This window comes from Medicago truncatula, chromosome 4 (assembly GCF_003473485.1).
Source record: "Medicago truncatula cultivar Jemalong A17 chromosome 4, MtrunA17r5.0-ANR, whole genome shotgun sequence".
NCBI lineage: Eukaryota > Viridiplantae > Streptophyta > Magnoliopsida > Fabales > Fabaceae > Medicago > Medicago truncatula.
In genome coordinates this window covers 30,213,892-30,238,104 of record NC_053045.1, presented here as the reverse complement: position 1 = coordinate 30,238,104, position 24,213 = coordinate 30,213,892, and the positions used below count along the sequence as shown (strand labels likewise).

The 24,213-nt window shown below is 33.0% G+C and overlaps 2 protein-coding genes across 2 annotated transcripts; one reads left to right on the top strand and one right to left on the bottom strand.

Moving 5' to 3' along the window:
• The first annotated feature begins 11,516 nt into the window (after positions 1–11,516).
• On the top strand, positions 11,517–16,781 carry LOC11409535 (beta-galactosidase 8). The gene is made up of 18 exons (XM_003606355.4): positions 11,517–11,870; positions 12,175–12,270; positions 12,528–12,640; positions 12,731–12,890; positions 13,014–13,157; positions 13,390–13,478; positions 13,597–13,702; positions 13,958–14,045; positions 14,162–14,280; positions 14,392–14,550; positions 14,630–14,832; positions 14,918–15,012; positions 15,120–15,229; positions 15,330–15,443; positions 15,534–15,635; positions 15,717–15,928; positions 16,042–16,378; positions 16,495–16,781. The coding sequence occupies exons 1-18, from the start codon at positions 11,706–11,708 to the stop codon at positions 16,600–16,602; spliced, it is 2,520 nt and encodes an 839-aa protein (XP_003606403.1). The 5' UTR covers positions 11,517–11,705; the 3' UTR covers positions 16,603–16,781.
• Positions 16,782–17,248: 467 nt separating this feature from the next.
• On the bottom strand, positions 17,249–19,271 carry LOC11413598 (uncharacterized). Its single transcript, XM_003606354.4, has 2 exons — positions 18,625–19,271; positions 17,249–18,163 (listed from the first exon to the last, which is right to left on the bottom strand). Exons 1-2 carry the CDS (start codon positions 19,079–19,081, stop codon positions 17,433–17,435), a joined length of 1,188 nt encoding a protein of 395 aa, XP_003606402.1. The 5' UTR covers positions 19,082–19,271; the 3' UTR covers positions 17,249–17,432.
• Between the last annotated feature and the right edge of the window lie 4,942 nt (positions 19,272–24,213).

Genomic DNA, 24,213 nt, shown 5'->3' with positions numbered 1-24,213 from the left:
CTTATTAGTAAGAGGACCCATAAACTCATTGTCTTAATGTTTTGGGTAAGAGTGTGGTGTCTCTCTTGCTTGTGAGGTTGTTCTAGCCTCAATGTGGACGGTCCCCCAAAGCTCCCCTCACTGACCCAACAGTGGTATCGGAGCCCCGTTCGACGAAGGGTATGACCGAGACAGTCAGTCCGTTTGTGCATAAAGCAACAACGACGGTACAAGTAGTGTCGGTCCGTTTGCGGAGAAACCAGCAACGACGATTCAAGCAAGTAAGAGCTTTCGCTTGAAGGGGGAGCACGATGAAAAGATGGACTCACACCATGATGAAAATATGGACTCACACTTAAGGAGGGGTGTTGTTGTGTGCAAGTGTGACTTATATGTCCCACATCGGATAAAATACGAAAGGTTGAACACCTTATAAGTAAGAGGACCCATAAACATATTGCCTTAAGGTTTTGGGTAAGAATGTGGTGTCTCTCTCGCTTATGTGGTTGTTTTAGTCTCGATGTGGACAGTCCCTCAGGCTCCCCTCATGACCCAACAGGTAGATGTTCGCCAAGTTAAATTAGTGAAAATGAAAGCTTCATATATGCCTAACCTAGGTTCAAATTTAAGACTAACTCGGATTCTATATCTTTAATTTAAAAGGCATCACTATGGAAATTTATTTAAGTCTTTAAATATGTTGTTTTAGCCTCGATGTGGATGGTCCCTCAGGCTCCCCTATGACCCAACAAGTAGATGTTATCCAAGTTAAATTAGTGAAAATGAGAGCTTCATATATGCCTAACCTAAGTTCAAATTTAAGACTCTACGAAACTCGGTTTCTATATCTTTAATTTAAAAGGCATCACTATGAAAATTTATTTAAGTCTTTAAACGTGTTGAGGTTGTCCTCCAAATATATATGAGAAATGTACCTTGCTATTAGCTTAATGGGAGAGTATATTTCATCTATGTAAAAAGAGAAACGATACTTGTACAATTATTTTGTGATATTTTTTGTGACAATTTTCTCTCTCATACTCATATTATGTTTTATTTTATCTCTTTATTGTCTTGATTTTCATGTCGATATATACTTTTTCTTTATAAATTTATAGTTTTCACATAAGTTGTCAATAAAATAGTTGTTTAAAAACACAACTCATGTAGAAAATGACTCCAAAATCGTAATAGACAAGGTTACTGACAACGTATCTTAGTGGGGGTGTAGATCCTCTCCACTAAAAAATTTCTCAATTTTTTTCAAGTTGAATCACAACCATCAAACATGACAGAGAGAAAATAAAAGTTAAATTATAAAGAAAAGTAGTTGTGTGTTTTAAAACTGGAGAATGAAAATGGAGAAAAACTGAACGAATTTTCAATGGAGAGAATCAAAACCCCTAAGTGGGATGTGTCGGTTTTAGTTTGTCATATTTGCAAGCTTTCGAATTTGAATTGGCATGCATGTTCGATTTAATCAAACATGATATGAGGTTAACATATGTGTTGTTTGCGATTTTTTAACCTTGTTTGACGTGATATTGGGCTTGACCTGGTCTAATAGGTTTCTTTTGATGATATCTCTAACATTTATTGTTCTCAATACCACGTTTGTCGACCTATATGAGCACAAGACTTAAAATGTACGTGTCATTAGTTCTAACCCTAACATCTACTTCAACTTAAACGTTAGAGTGTTTTCCATCGTCAGTATATCCACCTCGGATTTTGACCTCCACATTCATTCATGAAGATTCTACAATTTACCATTGTCGTAAGATTTCGCATCTTGAACTCTTTTTTTTTTTTTTACCAAAACTTGAAACTTATCCCGTCTCGAAACATCCCTCATAAAAATAAATACAAAAGCCTAAATCTAGCTAGCATAAAGGAATATTATAGATAAGGCGTATAATCTTGAACTTAGTTATCCCAAAGCTAGGTACAAATTACACTCATTGGCATCTTGCTGAGAGAGTCCTCGTTCACACACACAAGTAACACACAATTTGAAACATAGACATGCATAGATAGGATGAGTAAATCATAAATCAAGTACACAATAAGTAAGTATGTATGAATAGATGAACACACAATTACAAACAGACACAACATTACGTAACTCAACATAGTACATCTCATTGTGTTTGTTTTCTGCTCCCATAGAAAGAAACATCCTCAAACAAAAAGACCATATAGACAACTAACTAGTACAAGTTTTCACATAAGTCTGAAAGGAATCATCATTCCCTCTCACAAGTACATGTATGTAAATCGAACACCGTCCTCACTTCTCGAGTCTCAGATTCACTCATGATCACATTGATGCTCACCACAACAAACACGACGTATTTAATTAATTACTATTAATTATTACAAGCATACTCGAAATTTGTCCCTTATATATGTTGTATTTTAGATATTTCAAAAGTAATTAATAGCAAACAATTTATAAGATAAATTTTTTTTTAAGAAATTTATAGGATAATTTTGGTTCATTTCAATTGTTTGATTTTATAAATATTTATAAAATCAAACAAGTTATCCGTATTTTGATTCACGTGCCTTTTCTAGAATAAAATTAGTCTTTTATTCACTCCATGATTATTATTTATGGTGTGTTTCATTGTGATGTCATATAAAGAAGAGAGATTGCGAGAAAAGAAAAATAAGTGAGAAATATAGTCAATTGGCTGATTGTTTGGTTTAAGATAATGAATTGAGAAATAGTATATGATGCATTGTCCCAAATTTCTTATAGATGGTGGCAAATATAGAAAACTTGCATTGAAGTAAACATGACATGCATGCAAAGAATGAGTTAAAACTTAACGTGCATCAACCATAGAACCCAACCTCCAGAAAGAAAAAATCTCAAGCATTGAAATCATTGATAAAAAAATACAAACATTAAACTTATTATTTTATATCATTAATTTTTATATTATTTTGTATTTTGGTTAAAACTACATTTTTAAGAAATACAAAATAATACAAAAATTAATCTTCAAATAGGTTTAATTTCCTTTCATGTTTTTATAGTATTAATTAGGCCAAATACAACTTTTAGTCATTTTAGTTTGACATAATTATCAAGTTAGTCCTTGAAGTTTCGAAAGTTTCAATTAGGTTCTTTTAGTTTGACAGAATTCCCAAGTTAGTCCTTTAAGTTCAAAGGTTTCAAATAGGTAATTTTAGTTTGACAGAATTCTCAAGTCAGCTAGTCCTTTTAAGTTTCAACAGTTTCAAACTAAAAGGAGCTATTTGAAACTTTTGAAACGGTTACGGTGAAATAGTTTATCAACTAAAAGAACCTATTTGAAACTTTTTAATCTTAACGGACTAACTTAAGAATTCTGTCAAACTAAAATGACCTAATTGAAACTTTCGTAACTTGGGAATTCTGTCAAACTAAAAGGACCAAAAGTGGTATTTGGCCTATTAATTATTGTCCCTTCACACTAATGCCATTTAAACTTCTTTTTTTTTTTGCACAAGTTAAAATGAAATATATTAATAATGCAGATGAAACACCCAACATAAGACTTGCAAAAAGCGAGACACCGCAAAATATTTACAGACAACCATATGCCAGAAAATGAAAGGCACCCTCAAGTAACAGTTAAGATAAATTACTGGTGCACTCCCATACAAAGGAGCGGATGTGTCCATCAATCATAATAACAGTAATTAAAAAAAAAATGTTCTTTGCTTTCAACCACAAAAAAGAGTTGCGTTTGATTTTCTCCATAAGAACGAGATAATGTGTTGCCTCGTTTTGGAAAATATGTTTGTTCCGATCTTTCCATATCACTCAAACACAAGCATACCATATACCTGTAAAATAAGAGTGTATACCCCGGGGAAGTTCCACCATAGAGCAAAACTGAAGGTAGTGCTGTCAAAGATCATTAGAATATACCAAAGACAAGTCTAACCAAGTTGATACCAACGACCATAATATAAAAGAATTACCGCAAGATAAAAATAAGTGACCTGCCGTTTCCATAACTTCACACCCAAGCACACACAATGAATTATTTGTGTGAACTAAATTCCTTCGTGACATGTTGTCTCGAGTCGGAAGTCATTGCGAAGAAGGCGCCTTACAAACAGAGACACCTTTATCGGTATGTGCCTATGCCAAATATTGTTGACGAGTCTCCTATCCGAGTGATCCACATGACTAGTAATGAAGCGGTAAGCCTCCCGCACCATTTAAACTTTTTTTTAATTTCTTTCCATCTTAATTAATATTCTCCTTTATTTACAAAGAAATAATGCATCACCGGACACCTGTTAGGAATTGTTTTCTCCCACCAAATAATATAGGACAGAAGACAAATTGATTTGTTTTCTTGATCATTGCTCACATAGTGGAGCAATTTTATATGGTGGGATCACAAGGTAGCTAACAATGAATATTTCTCTGAATTTTTATGTTTCTATATCTTGTACTTTAGGTTGAATATAATCTATGGCGGTGAATGTGACACTGAGAGCAATTAGGAATGGTTTACGAAGTACCTAATATTCAGAATGGAGTGTCCACTATCACTATGCATTTATATCAGTCAGTATCATGATTCCCCACTTTAATTTGTTTGAGATAAACTCAGTATATATTTTTTTCGCATGATGTGTCTCACTAGTGGAATTTGGTACACAAATCTACTCCATATCTATAAATAATATCAATTTTTTTTTAAGGAAATATCAAATTTTTGTTTTTCTTTTTACATTTTAGGGTTAAATATGTTTTTGGTCCCTATAAATATACCAACCTTTAATTTTTGTCCCACTAAATATATTTTTTAAAGAAATATCAACTTTTTGTGTAGAATGGATCATTTACTTAAAAGTATATTCAAATAGTAAAAAGTGGTTTTTTTTTTCTCCTTCAAATAGGTACATACTTGATAATTTGACCTTCATATTTTTAGGTAAGTTTAAATAGTTGCTTCAAATCTTGCAAGTATTGAATTATTAGATTAGTTTGGTTTATAGGATAATAGGACCATATATGTCACACGTAAATGAGTCAACCCAAAGTTCTTCATGCATGTTTATATAATTAATAAATGTATTGATTCTTTTCTTGGGTTACATGGTTAATTTTAAAAACTCTCAATTTCTTGACTTTTGGTAAAATACAAATTAGGAAGAGGCAGACATATTGTGAATGATGCACCAACCAATCAACAACTATATTTTTGAAATCTGAGTTTTGAATGACCTAACTACTGCTAATACAAATTTCATGATCACGGACGAATCCACAGATTCAATAGAATGGGGAAAAATTAAACTAATGTATTTAAATATTAAATAATTATTAAAACCACATAATATAATTATTAAATTTGGTAAATGTTGTAGAAAATGGGTTTAAGACAAAAAAAAATCGGGTTATGAAAAAAATTCCTAACCGTGTATATTATATAATATTGATAACAGAATATATGATCTGCAATTTCTAAATTCTAGCTAGCTAGTATGAATAATGCAACAATATGCGTAGTTGTCAAAAAATAAATGCAACTATGCGTACTTCACCATTGTTACATATCATGTCAAACAATATGAATAACTATGCACAAGAAGATCACAAAATACAACACTATAAAATTGAAGGGTTAATTTAATTATCATATTTTTTCATCAAATTCTCATCTTCAATCCTCTCCATGTTCACTTGAAAAAAAGGTGACCAAACCTCTCAAGAAATTTCATTTCTCAAAATTTTCAACCTTTTCCAATTCCGTTTGTTCAATATGTGAGTCTAGTATTTTGAAGTGCATAATATCAGTGTTGTTTCTCACTTATCAGAATTGCCTCCAAATTTTCAGGACATTGAAAGGATCATTCTTCCTAGCATAATCAATCTATAGAAAGACCAAAACTTGTCAAATAAGGTATTAAGGGGGGTTTGACTCTTGGATACAATGGATAGGGAGTAGGTTTATCAAATAGGGATGTCCCATGATCCTTAGGTTTTTCACGATTATCGATTTTGTTATGAGAGGTTGAAATATGGTATGTCAATTTGTGTTTAAGACCATCCCTTGTGATGTGTAACTTTTGTGTTAAATTGCATAATATAAATGTGTTGATGATATATGTTGTTTGTTGCTTGAGTCCAATTCTTATTTAGTGTGATGTTTGTTGAATTGATACATCTTCATGTATGTTAGAATGAATTGCACTTCATGTATGTTAGAATGAATTGCATATAGTATAAAATTGATTGTAAATGAATTGATTATTACTAAAAGTGATCGATCATTAAAGCTAAAATTGTTTAAGTTTAGATACATTTTTGCAAAAATTAGTTGAAGAATAAATGTAACTCTAAAAATAAATGTAAGTGTAAAAATTAATTCTAGAATCAATAGCTTCTAAGTCTATATTGAAGTTAGAATCCACTCTTGGAAAACAAATTAATTATATTCAAGAGCAACAAATAGTCAAAATCAATTGTACACCACTTAAGTCAATTTAGAATCCTTATAAAGGGAAATTAAACATACACTAAGACTAGTACGGATGCTCAGGGTAATGATAGATTAATCAATTAGTTCTTTTGTTTTTTTTTAAATAGATTAATCAATTAGTTAAATTGGATTAGTCGATTGGTCATAAAATTTGTAGATATTCTCTTTTAATAAGTCAAACTAACCCGTCAAAATTAGTATTGAAGAGAATCGAACATGGGATCTAAGAGGAGAACACTACAAGATTGAACATCCTAAACCAAAATCATATAATTTGAAGATTATATTACACATTTCTATGTTTTAAATTTTTTTTAAAAATAATTTGATTCACTTTGTAAATATTTATCATTTTTTTCTACAAAATTTGTAAATATCTACCTAATACATTTTTTTTATAACAAAATCTACCTAATACGTATACATATATCATGGAAATGTAATACAAGAGTAAACACATGAGCATAATTTAATCCGTATGGACAATGTATAGTAATTTATAGGAAGTGTGGTTTGAACTCTAAACACTTAACTTACTTATCTTAAAATGCGAATTCAAGTCATTAAGCTACTTGAAAGAAAGAAAAGAAAGAAGAAAAAAAACGTAATGTAGGAGTGTTTTCGTTGATGATTTGCATGATTGGTTACCGGAGGATATTACCAACCAAGATAAGATCTTGGGTTGAATTGGAATATGCTTTTTGGACTTTTATTAGACATGTATGGTGGTATAGGAATGATCTTGTTTTCAACCATAAAGCTTGTACTTATTTTGATATGAAAGTGAACACCAAAGACAGCTCATATCATCGATTTTCAATGAATTAATTACACTTATTTTCATAAAAAAAAATACTTAAAGCTCATATCTTCAAAAGCACTCTTTCAACATTTCCCTTAATCTAAATATTACATGTGTTAAGAATTGTGAGTATGTAAAATGGGTTCAGACCAATGCTAGTGTAGTGGGTGTGAATTCATATTGGGCAGTGATTGACGTGGGTTTGCATGCATCCTGTGGAGGTGTCCTGAGAAGTGATAAGGAATTTGTTACATTTAGGCATGAAATTAAAATCTTTAAATTTAGTCCTTCGTTTGTTTGTAATGCCTTGAGGAGAGAGATTCATCTATTGGATTTTTTGAGGTCTTTAGTTTGTTTTCTTTTGGGACAAATCCCCTTTTATTCATAAAAAAAGATACATAAATCTTTTTAAAAAAATAGATATATAACATAATAAAATATCCAATTGGAGAGATGAATTTTAGGAACTACTCCCTCGGTCCCATAACAACCGATCCATTTTTGGAAAAAAATATCGTTCAGGAAAAATTGATCAATTTTACTTTTCAATACAATATTAATTATTTTTTTTCCAATTATAACTCTAATTATTACTACTTTCACCATTCTCAATTCAATATATTCTACTTTGCATTTATGATAAGAAAAATGTACAAATAGTTGACAAAGGAACTCAAAACCATTTTCTCTCACTCTCATTTATACACTTTTTCTTAATAAGTGTGAAATGAGTCGAGGCTTAATTAAAATGGAACGGAGGGAGTAAAATGTTCAATTACAAAGACCAATATAGTGTTGAGTGTTCCACTCACTCCACGTAATCTTCCAACAATATTTTGACTTTTGACAACCACTTTCAAATATTAATGGCTTGACCGTATTCCACTTCGCCCGTACTCTGCCATTTTCGGTTTCATCAATGTGATTCATTACTATTCCCTCTCGTCATTATTATAAATAAAAATTCATTTTTTAGGTTCATTTAATAAATGATGTGTGTGATCTACATGTAAACTACATATATCATTTATTGAATGAATCTAAAAAGTGAACTTTTGCTTATAATAGTGACCAGAGGGAGTATGGTCGAGTTGACACGAGATCAAGAAAATACTTCCTCTGATCCTTATATAAGTAACAGTTGACTTTTTAGATTAATTAGATAATTAATGCATCTCGTTATAAATATAGATTAGACACATCACTTACAGAATGAATCTAAAAAGTTAATTGTTACTTATAATAAGGACCGGATGGAGTATCAATTAGTTAATAATATCAATTAGACAATGAAGTGAATAATACTATCAATTAGTGTCTTACCTATAATAATTTGGTAATATTACAAAATTGATTGGTTTCCCTCGTGAAAGTCGGGACCATAATTTTTACGGTGGGATAGACGATGCTCAAAATGACGTTAAATAAAGGGATCAAATATAAAAGAGTTTTGTTAACCAGTGTTTTTAGGATATTGGTTAAGGAATCTATAAATGAAAATTTTGTCTTTAAAATATAAGATGTTATTTTCTATTAAGTAATGATTACACAACTTTTTCTTGAAAACTTACTTGTTTTGAATGTTTATCCAATGTCCTTCAGACACTACTTAGCATTGTCCAATATAAAAATATGGGTCATGTTAACTTGTGCCCTAAGGGCACATGTTAAGAAACCCGAAAAGGGCAATTTTACATTGGAAAATATGATAGTTTCATTTTTTAGAAGTTGAATGTACGATTTTTAATGCATATATTTCTATAATGAGTTCTTTAACATGTGTCCTTGAGGGCACAAGTTAGCATTTGCCTAAAAATATTACTCCCTCCGTCCAAAATTGTATGACGTTTTGGACATTTCACACATATTAAGAAATGTAATTAATATTGTGTGGGAAAGAGATATTATGAATTGTTTTACAAAATTGTCCTCAATAAATGATATGGGAAAGATAAATGAAGGAATTGAAAAAAGAGAGAGTAATAAATAGTTAAGGATATAATAAGAAAAGTAACATTAATTTTTCATTGGTATTGTAAAGCGACATACAATTTGGGACAAATATTTTTTCTAAAGTGACATACAATTTGGGACGGAGGGAGTAACATGTTTTTATACAATTTGCATTTGACATTTTTGACTTTCGAGCAAAAGAGGTTGCTGACTTTTGAAAAAAAGTTCAAAAGATCATTTATAACAATGTTATGTGTCTTAAGAATATGGATGTTGTGTTTAATAGGATTCATTTTACCATCCAAAAAGGTTAGCAGCGCAACTTGTTCTACATTGCCTTCCATTTCTATATATATATATATATATATATATATATATATATTTCAATATTTAATTATAAATATTTTATTTCAATTGATCTTATTATATAAAATACAAAATTACTCTTGTGATAAAAATTATAATCGATTGTTTTATTCTAAAAATTATAAATAATTTTATAAAATATTATAATAATTTTTTATTTATAAAGGAAAAGAATATTAAAAAAATTATATATGGTTTTCCAAAATTAATTATTAATATTTTTATTAATTAAGCTAATTATTTTATAATTTTTACTAGATTTCAACTTTAGTTTTTAAATTATATTTAAGAACATCATTTTATTTTATGTAGTACTCCCAGTTTCCACTTTAAGATAAAATTTACTAAACAAGATATCATAAATTAAGATTTTTCCTATCCTCAAACACTAAATTATGATTGTTAGAGAAAAAACACTAAATTAAGATGGGAATGGAACATCATAATTTATAAAAATGGGGGAGTACTTACTACTTGCTAACTACCTTAACAATATTCATTTATTACACCCAATAACCAAATTAATATAAGCCAATATATAGCTACTAAAATGAGACAAAATCAGTGACCGGGTAGGCAAGAATCATAGGAAGAAGACAGCACCAGAAATGAGGAAGACGACGATGACACTGACAATATTTTTTTAGTTTTTGTTTAGATATATATGCTTATAAGCTTTAAATACTATAATAATTGGACGTGGCGTGCCCTTCAATATGGAGAATAATTATAGTAAAAGGGAGATTAGTCACTTTAGTCCCTAAATAGGAAATGAGTCGTCATTTTCGTCTCTGAATGCAGATAAATTGCAAAATAGTCCCTGAATGTAGACTATGTTAGTCTATTTAGTCTCTGAATGTATACTCCGTTAATCACTTTAGTCCTTGAAATTGACCAACAGAATATACATTCAGGGACTGTTTTGCAATTTCTCTGCATTCAGGGACTAAAGTGACTACTCCTTTCCCATTCAGGGATTAAAGTGACTGATTCCCCTATAGAAAAATGATACTTTCATTTCATGTAAAAAAAATTGGATTTGGATTAGGTGCAATCAAGATTTGATGCAAACTTCCGATCAAGATCGGACGGTTTAGATCTCACGACAGTTTTTTATTTTTTTCGGTATAAATTTTGAGTTTAAACTTCGAAGTAAACGATCTCAAATTCATGTAAATTGTAGAATATAACAAGAAATAAATATAGATGCAAACATGTATTGTCACAACTTAATGGTTTTTTTGGGTATAAATCACGTATCTTTTGTGCGCAACTGTAGAGATTAATCGCTCGATCATTGTGTGATTCAAATAGGCGGCAAGCTTTCCCTAAGGGTTTTAACACTGCTACATACTCAAGACTGGATTTGAATCCAAAATTTTGATTAAGTTAGAAGAGACTCGTATGTAAGTACAACTTATTGGTTGTGCATAGACATTTTATATGTTTAGACGTGAATTTGAATATTCTATTTTCATCGTTAAACTTTTTAAAAGAAAAAATAAAGAGATAAACATATACCTCTATCATGCTATAACACATATTGTCTGATGTCTAGTATATGCCCATTTTAACATATACTAATACTTTATAATTACTTAATTTGATTAACCTAAAAAAAGAAAATTATTCTACTATTTAATTAACATTTGTACTCTTCTCTCATTAGATTATATTTGATTTGATTCTCTTCCCACTCTCCAAGTTTATACCAATTTGAAGCTACAATTCCATTGCTATCTTTTCACAAAGCGGTTAAGCAACAACCTCCAACACTTACACGCATGTGATAATAAAAAAAGACACCACAGACTTATGAGATTAAATCCAACTACTTAGGCATTCTCATAGAAGATTTATTTATTTTTGTACTAAGAAAGCTACCATAATTTTTCCTTTTTATTTTTGTATCATGAAAGCAACCATTTAAGATTTTTGTTTTTTTCTTGTGAACTGTATTCCAAACTCAAAGTCATTGTTATTGCATTTACTTCAAGATAAGTGTGTCATAAACACATAACTTGGCCTTTAAATACAAGTACCAAGAACAAAGAAGGAATCATTCTTCATTGTATTGGTTTAGTTTGTTCCTAAACCTTAAAAAGATAATGAGAGGGACACAAATTGTTTTTGTTTTGCTTTGGTTTCTTGGTGTTTATGTTCCTGCTTCTTTTTGTTCCAATGTTACCTATGATCATAGAGCATTGGTCATTGATGGTAAACGCAGGGTTCTTATGTCTGGTTCCATTCATTATCCTCGTAGCACTCCTCAGGTTCCTTGTCTTTTCTCTCTGTTTTTTTTTTTATACACCCGTGTAGCACGTAGCACTAACACTTCAGATTGAAAATGTGTCTTGTGTTTAACATTTGTCGGTGTTATATACCATTATGACACTGATATATGGGATTACATTTAATGACATTTATTTTTTTTTCTTCTAACTATTATTACAATGTTTACGTGTCAGTGTTGTGTTTGATGTATGTGTTTGTGTCTGTGCTTCATAGATATACAGTACTTTTTCAATTTGTGTTTGATGTTTGAACTTATAACAATGGTATATTTTGTTATTGTAGATGTGGCCTGACCTTATTCAGAAATCAAAAGATGGGGGAATTGATGTGATTGAGACTTATGTTTTCTGGAACCTGCACGAGCCGGTTCGAGGCCAGGTTCTGTTCTTTTCCATCTTCATATTGTTCTTCTGTTTTCCCTTTTCTATTTCTTACATTGCATTGTGTGAGTGTTCAAACATAAAAGCTTAAAAGACTATGTAGCACCGACACTTTAGATTGAAGGTGTGTCCATGTCTGCATCCGTGCTTCATAGATAGAAGATCATTTAGATATTTATCAGATAGTGTATTTTCAGAACTTTTTCTATTGAAAGACATTAAATAAATGATTGATTACATATTTTGGCTTGTCAGTATAATTTTGAAGGCAGGGGAGATTTGGTTGGATTTGTGAAGGCAGTAGCAGCAGCAGGTTTATATGTGCATCTCCGGATCGGTCCATATGTGTGTGCTGAATGGAATTACGGGTAAAATTGAATCTTTTCAATGTATCATTTTTAAGGAAAGTTTCTTAACAATATCTAATCCTTGATTTTAATTTTTTCCGCCTTAAACAGTGGTTTCCCCCTTTGGTTGCATTTTATTGCTGGAATTAAGTTCCGAACTAATAATGAACCATTCAAGGCAGAGATGAAGCGGTTTACCGCTAAGATTGTCGATATGATGAAGCAAGAGAACCTCTATGCATCACAAGGAGGACCTATAATTTTATCTCAGGTTCTATTCTCTCAAAATCATATGAAGTACATGCCAATTTTTCCTTTTTCAGTGAAATTATTGCATCTGTGTGTGGATGCATAGTTATTTAATATGAGAATATTTACTTTTTTTTTATGCCAGATTGAAAATGAGTATGGGAACATTGATACACATGATGCTCGTGCTGCTAAATCCTACATCGATTGGGCAGCATCAATGGCTACATCTCTTGATACAGGTGTTCCCTGGATTATGTGCCAGCAGGCTAATGCACCTGATCCAATTGTATGTTTTTTCCTTTTAGCTATCCACATAGTTTTATTCAGTTAATGTTTTTCTGGATTATCATCTTTCTTTTTTTAGTAAAAGGCAAAAGAATAGTTCGATCTGTGCTTATCAGACGGTTTCGTTTTACTGGATTGTTTATCTTCATGATAGAGCTATCTTACCATGTTGATGTCTACAAATATCCTACATAACTGTTAATTTCATAATATCTTATCTTAAATGCTTGCAGATTAACACATGCAATAGTTTTTATTGCGATCAATTCACACCAAACTCTGACAACAAACCAAAAATGTGGACCGAGAATTGGAGCGGATGGTTAGTAGCGACCTTTTCTATTTAAATCATTTTGTTATTTGAATAGCATACTCAAAAAATATAATATGATTTAATTTTTTTCCCCTGTTGCAACCTTTTGAATTCTTTGAAACCATAGGTTTCTTGCATTTGGAGGTGCTGTGCCTTATAGACCAGTGGAAGATCTTGCTTTTGCCGTTGCGCGCTTTTTTCAGCGGGGTGGAACTTTTCAAAATTACTACATGGTAATTAATCTCACACGTAGTCAGTGTTGTCAAATAGCGGTGCTACAGCTTAGCGAGATTTTAACAAGTTATTTATCACAAATTATTGTAAAATAGGGTCGTTGTAGCTCATAACTGAATTTGTCCAACTGCTATTTTCCGCAATCCGTGATTGACAACATTGCATATAGTTTAAGCTCAAAGTTACTAGGCAAGAGATAGCAAACCAACTGATATCATATCACAACTTTTTTTTCCTTGCTTGCTCTAAAATAGTACCATGGAGGGACTAACTTTGGTCGAACAACGGGTGGACCTTTCATTTCAACGAGTTATGATTATGATGCACCCATTGATGAGTATGGTATGCAATCTTTCGACTTCCATATTTATTTTGAACAATATTATGTATAAGGCCATGAGGTTTTGTGATGAACCACTAAAATTTAAATATATAAAATATGTTACTGCTTGATGCAGGAGATATTAGACAGCCCAAATGGGGTCATCTTAAAGATTTGCACAAGGCCATAAAGCTTTGTGAAGAAGCATTGATAGCCAGTGATCCAACAATTACATCTCCTGGTCCAAATCTTGAGGTAATAAGAGGACCTTTTAAGTTTTTATCACAACTTCTGGTTTCAGTTTCAAGCTATTTAGTGTCATGGATAATTTTGTTATATCTCTTATGATTTACTTTTGAATCTCAGACTGCAGTTTACAAGACAGGAGCTGTATGCTCCGCCTTCCTTGCCAACATCGGCATGTCTGATGCAACGGTAACCTTTAATGGAAATTCATATCACTTGCCTGGATGGTCTGTGAGCATCTTACCGGACTGCAAAAATGTTGTACTCAATACTGCAAAGGTTTGTCGTTATCTTTTCTTCTATTTTCTTGTTCAAGAGGCAAGTAGAACATAAACTAAAGGTATTTTTCGTATGACAGGTTAATACTGCATCTATGATTTCAAGTTTCGCAACTGAATCTTTAAAAGAAAAGGTTGATTCCTTGGACAGTTCAAGTTCAGGATGGAGTTGGATTAGTGAACCTGTCGGCATTTCAACGCCGGATGCATTCACAAAATCTGGACTGCTCGAGCAAATAAACACGACGGCTGATAGAAGTGACTACTTATGGTACTCATTAAGGTATATGAGTTTCCAAGGTTGAGATAGCTTTTTTTAATTAGAATTTCTCCGTGCCCATGTTAACCTTTTTCAATTTGTTTTGAAGCATTGTTTATGAAGATAATGCCGGTGATCAACCTGTTCTTCACATTGAATCCCTTGGCCATGCCCTTCATGCTTTTGTAAATGGGAAGCTTGCTGGTAAGGAAAAAAAGAGTTAACACTTGATATTTCTTTCTTAAATGAAGTATTTCATGAATTATGTAATGAATGACATTTCGATATGTTATTTCCGAGAAATTTTTCAGGGAGTAAAGCAGGCAGCAGCGGAAATGCGAAGGTCAATGTGGATATACCTATTACACTTGTAACTGGAAAGAACACGATCGATCTCCTGAGTTTAACAGTGGGATTACAGGTTCATATTTTCTTATTATACATAAGTAAAGCATATACAACAACAAAATCATGGTTTTTAATATGCATCATCTGGTTAATGTCAATTTTACACGCCACAGAACTATGGAGCATTTTATGACACAGTGGGTGCGGGGATCACTGGTCCGGTAATATTGAAAGGCTTGAAAAATGGCAGTAGCGTCGATCTCACCTCACAGCAATGGACATATCAGGTTAGTCTCGGCTTCACTTAAGGCCTGTTTTTGTTTCTCCTTTTGAGTTTTGGTGAATTAATTACATTGGCTGTATTTTTGTGAATGCAGGTTGGCCTTCAAGGTGAATTTGTAGGTCTGTCTAGTGGAAATGTTGGACAGTGGAATTCACAATCAAACTTACCTGCAAATCAACCTTTGACTTGGTACAAGGTAATCTTATTAAAATAAAGTATTCTATTTAAATTCTTAAGTTTTTCTTCAGTTGACTAATGTTGGTACATATTGTAATAGACGAACTTTGTTGCTCCCTCCGGAAGTAACCCGGTTGCAATCGACTTCACGGGGATGGGAAAAGGCGAAGCTTGGGTGAACGGACAGAGCATTGGGCGATACTGGCCAACATACATCTCTCCGAATTCTGGCTGTACTGACTCATGCAATTATAGAGGAACATATTCTGCATCCAAATGCCTCAAGAATTGTGGAAAACCATCACAGACATTGTAATTAATTAGTGATATGATTATACCTGAAAAATAATGTGCTTTAATCGTATATATGTAATTGTTGAATAAAGCAGACCTTTTAGATACTGATTGAGACACTGATCCTGCAGATATCATGTACCGCGAGCATGGTTGAAGCCAGATAGCAACACTTTTGTATTGTTTGAGGAAAGCGGAGGCGACCCTACAAAAATATCTTTTGGTACAAAACAGATAGAAAGTGTGTGTTCACATGTAACTGAATCTCACCCTCCACCTGTAGACACATGGAATTCGAATGCAGAATCAGAAAGAAAGGTAGGTCCTGTACTGTCACTGGAATGCCCTTATCCTAATCAGGCGATCTCTTCCATTAAATTTGCAAGCTTTGGAACGCCTCGTGGGACTTGTGGAAACTACAACCACGGAAGCTGCAGCAGCAATAGGGCTCTATCCATTGTGCAAAAGGTATTATTATGAGTTTCATTTTTATACACGGCCAGTGTTAATATATTTTACATTGACCCTGTATATAAAGTTTATATTTCAATTTGACCTATACTGAATCCGATGATCATTTACAGGCCTGCATTGGATCGAGCAGTTGTAATATTGGAGTATCAATTAATACATTTGGAAATCCATGCCGAGGAGTAACAAAGAGCTTAGCTGTTGAAGCTGCTTGTACATAGGCATGATGCTTCTCTAGACTTACTACTACTTAGCTAGGACTCGGCTAATAGATCAAATGATTCTTGATTAGCCTAAGTAAAATGGTATTATAGTTGTAAACTAGATGGGAATGACAATGCAAAACAGTGCATTGTTAATTGCAATAAAATATTTGAATGAAAAAAAGTTATATCTCTAATGCACATGTGTTATGATGCTATTTTCACTCAAAAGTTTGGTTTTTAACTTACAAGACAAAAAGTTGTTTTCAATTCTCACATGTGGAATGAACAACTGGCCTATTTCTTATAAGAGAAGTCCAATTAATTTAATTATAATTGCAATTTTTCTAAAAATAAAAAGGTTTTTCATGGATATGGATCCTCTGCAACAGCGATTGTTTTGTGCAGCAAGCTAACAGGTTAGCACTAAAAACTACACTTACATATATACCTCGTCAAAATGGGATGGCTTGGAAGGTCGTGAGGGTTTGCACGCTGCAATATACTTGATCTAAGAGAAAAAATTGTATATTCACATAGATCAAAAACATATTTAAATTATAATTTTTTTCATTGAGAAATTGTGAACCTCTATGAACAAATTGAACCTCCATTTTTGTGGGATAAAAATAGATCATATAAAGATGATCAAAATAAATTATCCTTCACAATACAAAACAAATAAGAATTAATATTAATCAACATCAAATTTCGATGAAAATAACAATCATGGGCAACATTTTAGGCCCTTATTTATCCGGAAACATTACAATACAAAGAAACCAAAATAAAACATGTCACCAATTCAACCACAAAGAATCTCTTATTTTTCATGATTCAAGATATTATCAGTATTCAGCAATTAGTCCTTGGCTAGTGGAAGGCCTCTGGAACCTGCAGAGTTTGCAGGTTGTTGAAAAGAGAGATGGAGTTTGGTACTTGTCTTCTCCTCCCATCATTGGCATAGCAACACCTCTCTTAACAGGACTAACATAACTTGGCCTATAAGTTTGACCTAAAACTCCTTCAATAGAATCTGTAGGATTTTTAAACTTGAATTGTGTCTCCAAATGAGCAAAAGCATCATCAGATGGCAATTGGTAATTGTGAGCCTTGTTTTCCTTTTCTCCAATAGGTCTTACCCTTATGTCCATTTCAAGCAAACCAGAAACTGTCACTCTAACACTGTTTGCATCATCTGTTCTTTCCACAATCACTTCTCTTTGGTTGCCACTAGACTTCCATTCGGCATCTCCATCAGAAGGAATAGTTACTAATTCGCCGTCCCATTTTACTGTAAGAGAGTCAACTTTGTCATTCCATTGAGTTACTCTATTGGCTGCAATAACAAGAGTGTGTGTGTCGAACATGACAGAAAGTGCTTGCACCCATGTATAATCGCGAGTCCTTCCCTGAGGTCGAGTACCGATGAAGTGTGCATTGATTTGGAAATCATCGTCTGAAACTATGGCGAAGTTTCCTCCTTTGGCTCCATGGAAGTAGAACATCACACCGTCTCCACCAACAAATCGAGGATCGTAACACAATGAACCGTAGCCATCACAGTTTGGTCTTCTAACTGCAAAAGAATCAACCAAACTCAACATGAGTTTAAAGACTATGCAATGCTATTAAAACATTTTTACACCTTCCTCTAACCAGATTTCACACTAATGTCACTTTGTTATATTATTTTCAAAAATATCTCAACAAACATCTATATGGGTAGACTTAATAAAATTTACACTGTCAATATGTAGTTTTATATTCTAGAATATTACCTGCAATCATTATCTAATTAAATCAATGCATGTTTATATAAGAAGTATTAAATGGACTAGCTGAGAGGAGTCAATGTGAACCTTATCATAGACAAGATCTACATTGACTACAGTCAATAAATGGCTAAGATAAGATGGCTCAGATAAGTCAGGTCCAAAATATAAAGTTGGACCATGAATCGCCTGATCTTAATTGAACGGTATAGATCGAGTATTATACTAAATATCTAAATATAAATATAGATAGATGTGAACTTACACTTGCAAGTGGCTTCACATTTGTTGCAGTCAATGAAACAACCTTTATCCTTTTTGTTCTTCTTTGGCTTCCTTTGTTTACACTCTTCCGGACACACAAGTGTCTTGAAATGACAAGTATTTTGTGCTTGGCAGAACCCTCGCTCCTGTCCCGATTGAAGAGCTGGCAAGCTTTCATATTTTGAGGAGTCATCATCCTTTTTCCCCTTTCCTTTGTCTTTGTCGTCTTTGTCTTTTCCTTTGTCCTTACCGTCTTCCTTATCATTTCCCTTACCGTTTCCGTTGTTACCCTTACCATTACCATTTCCCTTACCGTTGCCATTGTTACCGTTGTTACCATTACCGTTGCCATTGTTACCGTTGCCATTACCATTTCCTTGGCCTTGAGCAATGGCAGCTTCCATAGAGATAAGTAAGATAAATAAGGCCACCAAGATGCTCCACTTTCTTCCAGCCATCTTGGTGAACTCTCTTGATTTTATCTTTTATTACTTTCCTTTGCTTATTTAGAGATTTTCAATTACTTCTATGATGTAGAGGATTTATAGATTGATGGATAGATACATGTATTGAAGAAAATATATAGAGAGAATTTGGTATATGCATGTTGGCCTAGAGCTAGAAGTTCGGCTTAAGATTTGTTTGTATCTTTTTTCTAAATACGCTTCTAAAGTTTGTGGTTGCTTGATATGATGATATATATGAGGGCTATTCAAAGCTTAATAGTGTTAAAAGTGCCAACTAATTTATGACTACGATAATGTTGAAGAACTAATTTATTTGTAGATTGTGACTTAAGATTCGCTTATTGTAACCTTTGCCGGTGAGAGTATTAGCAATGAATTTAGCTTTAGTAACGTGATTTTATGTGTAGAGTTGATAACAAGAAAGCCTGAATTGATGGCATGTGAACTTTATATTGTTCTGAACAGCTCCACCAACGACTACTTTACATACAAGTCAACCGCACATCATAGTTATTGATGCATCTTAAAAGCATCTTTTCATTCAAACTCATTTGATAAGTTGAATTGGCATGCAAGTATTAAAATTTGAAAGCATCTTTCATTCATTTGTTTTTCAATGGATTTTTCCTTTTCAATAATAGTGATCAATATATAGTTTGATTACTATAATTACATTAAAAAAAAGTCATGTTTATACAATTTTTAATGTAAAGGTACTACTTTTGAATGTTTAAACAATGACTTAAAGACATTTCTATTTATTTTATTTTATTTTATTTTTTGGTTAGATGAGACAAAACAAAACTGTCACGTATACATGGTGTTAAAAATTAAAATGGTGTACTTAAAGCGTGAGTGTACTTATATCACAGCTTTATTATAAGAGTTGTGTTATTTGAACAACCTTTTATATACAATTTTTGAGAGGGTTAAATATGTTTTTGGTCCCTATAAATATATCAACCTTTTGTTTTAGTCCCTATAAAATTTTCCTTCAACTTTTAGTCCCTCAAAAATTTTCCATCTTCACTTTTGGTCCATCCTAACTCATGTAGAATTCATATTTTTGAATAAGATTTTACAGAAAAATTCATAATATTAAAAGAATCTCTCTCAAAAAAATTTAGAATTTTTTAACAAAACATGAATTTAATATGAATTTTTATATTTTTGATGGTTAAAATTCATATTAAATTTATGTTTAGTTAAAAAATTCTAATTTGTTTTGGGAAATATTTTTACATTATTCTACACATATCTGCACAATTTCATTAAAAAATACTAAAGTAAACTTAAAAATAGGGATCAAAAGTAGTGATTGAAAATTTTATAGGGACTAAAAGTTGAAGAAATTTTTTAGAGGGACTAAAACGAAAAGTTGGTATATTTATAGGGACCAAAAATATATTTAACCCTTTTTGAGACAACTAAAATTTTATGAAGAAAATGATGTATTAACACAAACAAAATCAATAAAGAGAAAATAGAAACATGATGTGAGTATGAGAGAGAGTTGTCCAAAAATAATTGTACAAATATCATTTCTCTATTTGTAATGAACCTCAATTTTCTTGTTTTATTATTTGATAATTGTTTCGTGGACACCCCATTTTGCCCGGTTGCGGTTATGCCTTATGCACCCTGCATAAATTCAGAAATAGTTTTTGTGAATTGTGTTGGAACAAAATGTGTTTCACAATGAACCTTATTAAGTTTTGATGATAACAAGGTATTAAAAATTGTCAATTGGTTATTACTAATAATTGTTCAAGTGTACAGGACCAAAGGCTACTCAAGTTATTTCAATAGGTCTTGGAAGAACAATGGAATGTAAAAGAAATTCTGAGCATCTGAAGAAAACTGCTCCTGAAGCTGAAGTGCTTCTGAAGTAATGACGTCATCAGATGCAGAAGGTCTTCAGAAGCAAAAGTTTTCATCAGAAGCAATATCTTCACCAGAAGCTACGTTTGATCCTTTAATCAAACTGAAGATTCAAAGTAGCTGATTCGCAATTCAGTCTTATCCAAGAAGAACGAAGAATTGAAAGGGAGGTATCAACGGATATATGGATAGCACTGAGCACTTGTCTCTCGTTAATAGAGTTGACTAAGTACAAGTGTACAACCACTACCTCCACTACTCTGTTTTCTGTCTACGCTACAAGACAAAACAACAGCCATGCCTGCAGAATTTGTACACTCAAGATGGGAATGAATTTGAAGCTTATTCTTCAAAGGACTACACCCAAATCAGGCAAAGGATCACTGGTGGATAATCAAAGGATTTCAAACGACTCTTTAGACGTGCTGATTATCTCAACGTCTCTTTCACGCCTCTATATAAAGGAGTGAAGACTTGAAGATTAAAGTGAGAGATACATAAGTTCAAAAGCGCCAAAACTCTGTCAATTTGATTCTACAAAGCACACTGAATTTCTGCACTGATTTGATACATCTTATAAATTCAAAGTCTAGAGTCTTTTCTGTATTGTATTGTGAACATCACTGATTGTATATCAAGTGTTCAATTCAAACTCAATTCTCTGTATTTTTGTTTGATTAGAAGTCTCTTGCCTGCGTGCTTGAGCATTAGAAGTCTCTTGCTTAGTGCTTAAGCATTGGAAGACTCTTGCGTGTGTGCTTGAGCATTTTTGTGAAGTCTCATACTTAGAAAGTATTGAGCAGTTGTAATCTTTGTGATTATAGTGAAATCTCCTTGGAAGTGCAAGGGGGACTGGACTACTTCCGTGTTGTGGAAGGAACCAGGATAACTGCTTGTGTCTTTGTCTTTCTTTTCTCTGCTCTGTTCTTTTCCGCTGCAATCTGACTCTGATCATTTCATCAGAAGCAATCAAACTGCTTCTGAAGTTTTATCAGAAGAAGTATTTTTTAAGAGAAAAAGAAAACACAATTCAACCCCCCCTTCTTGTGTTTTTCACCTTCAATTGGTATCAGAGCCTGCTCTGTTATCCACAGCACTTGTGTGCGTGAAAACTTAATAGGATCAACTAATATGTACAGCTTTATCATGGGATTGGATGAAGAGTTATGGGACATACTGGAAGATGGAGTTGATGATCTGGATTTGGATGAAGAAGGAGCTGCTATAGACAGAAGAATACATACTCCTGCTCAGAAGAAGCTTTATAAGAAACACCACAAGATAAGAGGAATCATTGTGGCTTCTATACCTCGCACCGAATACATGAAGATGAGTGACAAATCTACTGCGAAGGCTATGTTTGCTTCTCTATGTGCAAACTTTGAAGGCAGCAAGAATGTAAAAGAGGCTAAAGCTTTGATGCTAGTTCATCAGTATGAACTTTTCAGAATGAAGGATGATGAGAGTATAGAAGAAATGTACTCAAGATTTCAAACTTTAGTTTCTGGATTGCAAATACTGAAGAAAAGCTATGTTGCTTCTGATCATGTTAGTAAGATTTTGAGAAGCTTACCTTCAAGATGGAGACCCAAAGTAACTGCTATTGAGGAAGCTAAGGATCTAAATACTTTAAGTGTTGAAGATCTTGTTAGCTCACTCAAAGTGCATGAAATGAGTTTAAATGAGCATGAAACCTCTAAGAAGAGTAAATCCATTGCTTTACCATCTAAAGGAAAGACCTCAAAATCTTCCAAAGCCTACAAAGCCAGTGAATCTGAAGAAGAATCACCTGATGGAGATTCTGATGAAGATCAATCTGTAAAGATGGCTATGCTGTCCAACAAGCTTGAGTATCTGGCAAGGAAGCAGAAGAAATTTTTGAGCAAGAGAGGTAGTTACAAGAACTCCAAGAAAGAAGATCAGAAGGGATGCTTCAATTGTAAGAAGCCTGGTCATTTCATTGCTGATTGCCCTGATCTTCAGAAGGAGAAGTTTAAAGGCAAATCCAAGAAATCAAGCTTCAACTCCAGTAAATTCAGAAAGCAAATCAAAAAGAGCTTGATGGCGACCTGGGAAGATTTGGATAGTGAATCTGGTTCTGATAAAGAAGAAGCTGATGATGATGCTAAGGCAGCCATGGGGTTAGTGGCAACAGTATCATCAGAAGCAGTATCAGAAGCTGAATCAGATTCAGAAGATGAAAATGAGGTATATTCCAAAATCCCTAGACAAGAACTTGTTGATTCTCTAAAAGAACTTTTATCACTGTTTGAACACAGAACCAATGAGTTGACAGATTTAAAAGAAAAATATGTTGATTTGATGAAACAACAAAAGTCAACTCTATTGGAACTGAAAGCTTCTGAAGAAGAACTCAAAGGGTTTAACCTCATATCAACAACATATGAAGATAGACTCAAGAGTCTTTGTCAGAAGCTACAAGAAAAATGTGATAAAGGTTCAGGCAATAAACATGAGATTGCCTTGGATGATTTTATTATGGCTGGAATAGACAGAAGCAAAGTTGCTTCTATGATCTACAGCACATACAAGAACAAAGGCAAAGGGATTGGATATTCTGAGGAGAAATCCAAAGAATACAGTCTCAAGAGCTACTGTGATTGTATCAAGGATGGATTGAAATCCACCTTTGTGCCTGAAGGTACAAATGCTGTAACTGTTGTTCAGTCAAAACCTGAAGCTTCTGGTTCACAGGCTAAGATCACATCAAAGCCAGAAAACCTTAAGATCAAGGTGATGACAAAATCTGATCCTAAAAGTCAAAAGATTAAAATTCTGAAAAGATCAGAACCTGTTCATCAGAATCTGATTAAACCAGAATCTAAAATCCCAAAACAAAAGGATCAGAAGAACAAAGCAGCTACTGCTTCTGAGAAAACAATACCAAAAGGTGTCAAACCTAAAGTATTGAATGATCAGAAGCCACTCAGCATTCACCCTAAGGTACAAGGGAGGAAAAGTAAAACCTCCAAAACTAACCCAAAAGGACCCATGAAGATATGGGTACCTAAATCTGAATTGGCCAAAAATGCAGGTGTGCTTAAGGGCAAGAGAGAAACAAAGGTCATGGTACCTAGACAGCGGATGTTCAAGGCACATGACTGGAGAGAAAGCTTTGTTCCTTACCCTTACAATGAAAGATGGAGGAGAAGTGAAGTTTGGTGGCAACCAAACTGGAAAGATCATTGGTACAGGTACTATTGGTAATTCCTCCATCTCAA

Coding starts and splice junctions, on each gene's coding strand:
- LOC11413598 (XM_003606354.4), bottom strand. CDS start 19,081: ATGGCTGGAAGAAAGTGGAGCATCTTGGTGGCCTTATTTATCTTACTT. Junction 18,164..18,624: donor ATGTGAAGCCACTTGCAAGT/GTAAGTTCACAT, acceptor ATTCTTTTGCAG/TTAGAAGACCAAACTGTGAT.
- LOC11409535 (XM_003606355.4), top strand. CDS start 11,706: ATGAGAGGGACACAAATTGTTTTTGTTTTGCTTTGGTTTCTTGGTGTT. Junction 14,046..14,161: donor TGCACCCATTGATGAGTATG/GTATGCAATCTT, acceptor TGCTTGATGCAG/GAGATATTAGACAGCCCAAA. Junction 14,551..14,629: donor TTGTACTCAATACTGCAAAG/GTTTGTCGTTAT, acceptor TTCGTATGACAG/GTTAATACTGCATCTATGAT.